Genomic DNA, 3,396 nt, shown 5'->3' with positions numbered 1-3,396 from the left:
CTCAAGCCTTTAATCCCAGAAAGCAGCCTTTAATCCCAGGGAGTGGTGGTAGAAAGCAGAAAGGTTTATAAGGAGTGAGGACCAGAAACTAGCAGCATTAGGCTGGTTAAGCATTTGGCCTGGTTAAGCATTTTGTCTGGTTAAGCATTTAGGCTTCTTGCAGCAGTTCAGCTGAGAGCCACTGGGATGAGGACACAGAAACTTCCAGTCTGAGGAAACAGGACCAGCTGAGGAATTGGCAAGGTGAGATAGCTGTGGCTTGTTCTGTCTCTCTGATCTACCAGCATTGACCCCAATAACTGGCCTCAGGTTTGATTTTATTAATAAGAACTTTTAAGACTCATGCTACAGGTAACCAGGAAATTAACTGCTTCAGGCCTCCTTACTGTTTCAAATATCAGCAAGCCCTAAAAAGCCTAGATATAACATGATCTAAATTCAAAGAGATCACACAATTTTTTCCTGTTCTAGAAATGGAGTCAAATACCCTTCACAGGAGTGTTAGTTGTTTTCCTTAAGAGAGAACACAGAAAGCACTTTATCTTCTACTTGGAAGACTCTGAGTGGGAAAGATTCGCTCACATATAAGAAAGTACCACAGACCTCAGTCTTCTGTACAGCAAGGAAGCCTAAACTAGACATGCAGTCATGTGGAGGGAGTTAAAGCCAAGCAAGGATTGGATGCTCTAGCTTATTAGGCCACTAGCCAGACTGGTGCATGAAGGAACTCATGTGACCCTTCTCTGGCTACCAGGTGACTACCATCACAACAAGAGACCCCAAACACAAACTGTCCAGTGAAGAAAGGAAATGAAGGAAGAGAGAGGAAAACCAAACCAAAAGAAAAGTAATAATCTAGGCAATCCAAGGCAACCCAAATCATTAAGTTTGGAATGGTTTATTACATAGATGTATAGAAAAATATCAGAGACCTCTCAGTTCCAAAGCAGACATCCTAAATGGATTCAACAGAGTTCCTGTGTTCTGTCAGCTCTTATTAGGGGTTCTATAATAGAGAGTAATTTAAAGATCAAGAGAATATTTGAACTTTTGTCTCCATGATGTTTGTACTATTTATCAGTAGTAGTGACTGAGGAATTCAGTTATGAGTTTTATTATCAGCTGAATCCACACAAGCCATGTTCATTTGGTTGGGTCCAGCCTCCATCTGAGAGCATGACAGATTGTTGACTTACCTGTGTTTTCTCTACTATAAGAGGGAAATGATTTGGGGTTGGTTATAATAACCTTTTCTTCCAAGCTCACCTTTCTTAATTTCCTATTAATATTTCACCAGCTGATATGGGAAGAAAGAAGCTTCAAAGTGTGATGAAATTTAGAGGCAAATTTTCATTTTAAGGGGAAAACATATTATACTTTAACTCAGACATCTGCCTCTTTGTCATTATTGTACCTGTTGTCATACACTAAATGTGTAAATTAGGAATGAATGTTAATGTGACAATACTTTAAAAGAACCCCACTTGGGTATTCATTATTGTTTTCTACTATACATTTTGTTAGTATTTTTTTTTCTGCAAACATCTTTGAAGGTCCGACATGATCATTTTTGAAGACAGGTAATGAAAATAATTGTAGACCTGCCATTTGTAGATACAGCTGGTTTTTGTTTGTTTGTTTGTTTGTTTTTTGTTGTTGTTGAGAGCGGTCAGTGCTTTTAATTCTGGTCAAGATTTCACACACGGTGGGCCAAGAGGGCCAGGCCCCCTCACCCTGGCCACTCTTGCATATGTGATCGTTTAAAAAAATAACTATGAAAAGGCAGCTCTCTCCTGATCATGGGGTTTATCTGACATCAATTAAGTGTGTCTACTTATGTGGCACAGCTCTGAAATTGCACCGAAAGGATCTGGAAGCACTTGGTTCGTCTGAGGCAAAACAGAAGGCCATGGAAGAGGCCGGCCTCCTGGGGCCCTCACATCTCCGAGTCAGCATACGTGCCATTGATCAGGTAGTCCACCTGCGTGTAGTCCTTCTTCTTGTAGCTCTCACAGGCTTGCAGGGCAAACATCACCAGGACTGCAATGAACAGGGTCACCCCAAGAGCGAGTACCGCCAGAAGTAACATTTTGTTCACCAAGGATGGGGTCTGGGGCTCAGTGGTGACCACTAGGCACTGGCCTTGGTTGGTGAGATGACATGAGTCTTCGGTTGGCACCTTAGGATCCCTGGAGCTCCTGGGTGTCGGCCCAGCAGAGGCAGTACCAGCTGTGGCTTTGGTCTCCACCCGCTCTGTTGTCAACGGTGTGCCTGGCCCACCTGTCCCTTGGGTAGGTAATGCAGGGCTTGGCTGTGTGGTGGGGGATGTGGCTTCTACTTCAGGGGTCAGGCTGGTGGGAGGCACTGGCACTGTACTGGCAGTTGGCTCCTTGGTTTGTATCTGGGTGGTGGTCACTACTGTAGAGGACACTGAAGTCACAGGGCGGGTGGTGGTGGGCTCCAGGGTGGTATTTAAAGGACTAGGTGTTGATCTCCCTGTGCTAGGCACTGGCTGTCCTGTTGTCACCTGGACGGTGGTACCTTGTGTCGGGGCACCTGAGGTGGGTGTGGGGTTCATGGTGGATGTGTTAGCAGGTGTGCTTTTGATAGGACTTGGAGTCCTTGTAGGACTGCTTGTGTTTATGGTGCCTGTAGCAACAGTCATGGTGTGTGGGGCCACTACTGCCACTGTGGCTGTTCTTGGTGATGTCCTGGCTTTTGTACTTGGCACTTCCGCACGTGGTGTGCTGAGAGAGGAAAGCCCAGCAGTGGTGATAGGTAGAGTCTGCCCCACAGACGAGGGGCCTGATGATGAAGGTGGTACAAGAGTCCTGGAGGTCACACTGTCCGTAGTGTCCTCTCTGGTTGTTGGAGTGCTCCTGTTAGTCCAGTGTGTTGTCATCTCCGCTGTCACATTGGTAGAGTTCAGGCTGGCTGCCTAGGTCCCTGTGGTCGATGTGACAGAAGCAGGCAGCACTGTGGCTGTTCTCTCGGTTGGTTTATCAGCCCTTAGATCTGTGTCCCTAGGCATCCTTTGCTTTACCGCCTTAGGCCACATCTTGGTTGTGACTAAGTGTCGTGGCTCCTCAGACACCATATGGCTTCTAGATAAGAGCATGGAGGAAATCCAAACCAGCACCAGGGCTGTCCACCTCTTGCTGGTGAGCTGGAAGCTGGGCTGGTGGTCTCTGAGCCTCTCAGCCGGCCAGCCCTTCAGGCTATTAACAGTTGCCTTCTGCTTGGTCCAGGGATCAGAGGCAGCTGCTCAGTGCCGACCGGGAGGCCAGGCGGATGTCCTCCTTGGGCAGCTGTGGGCTTGGCATCCTGTACCTGCCATATTAAGTCTGGCTTTGCAGGTGAGAGCGGCTGGGCAGGGCACTCCCAGGCCATGGCATT

At 47.1% G+C, this 3,396-nt stretch overlaps 1 protein-coding gene across 1 annotated transcript; it reads right to left on the bottom strand.

Annotated features, from left to right (window-relative positions):
• Nucleotides 1-703: 703 nt before the first annotated feature.
• Nucleotides 704-3,162, bottom strand: LOC131895042 (uncharacterized protein C11orf24 homolog). Its single transcript, XM_059245438.1, has one exon. It carries the CDS (start codon nt 2,900-2,902, stop codon nt 1,937-1,939), a length of 966 nt encoding a protein of 321 aa, XP_059101421.1. The 5' UTR covers nt 2,903-3,162; the 3' UTR covers nt 704-1,936.
• Nucleotides 3,163-3,396: the final 234 nt, after the last annotated feature.

This window comes from Peromyscus eremicus, chromosome 18, assembly GCF_949786415.1.
Source record: "Peromyscus eremicus chromosome 18, PerEre_H2_v1, whole genome shotgun sequence".
In the NCBI taxonomy this organism is placed as follows: domain Eukaryota; kingdom Metazoa; phylum Chordata; class Mammalia; order Rodentia; family Cricetidae; genus Peromyscus; species Peromyscus eremicus.
Note: the sequence above shows the minus strand (reverse complement) of the source record. Positions and strands in the feature narration are given on the sequence as shown.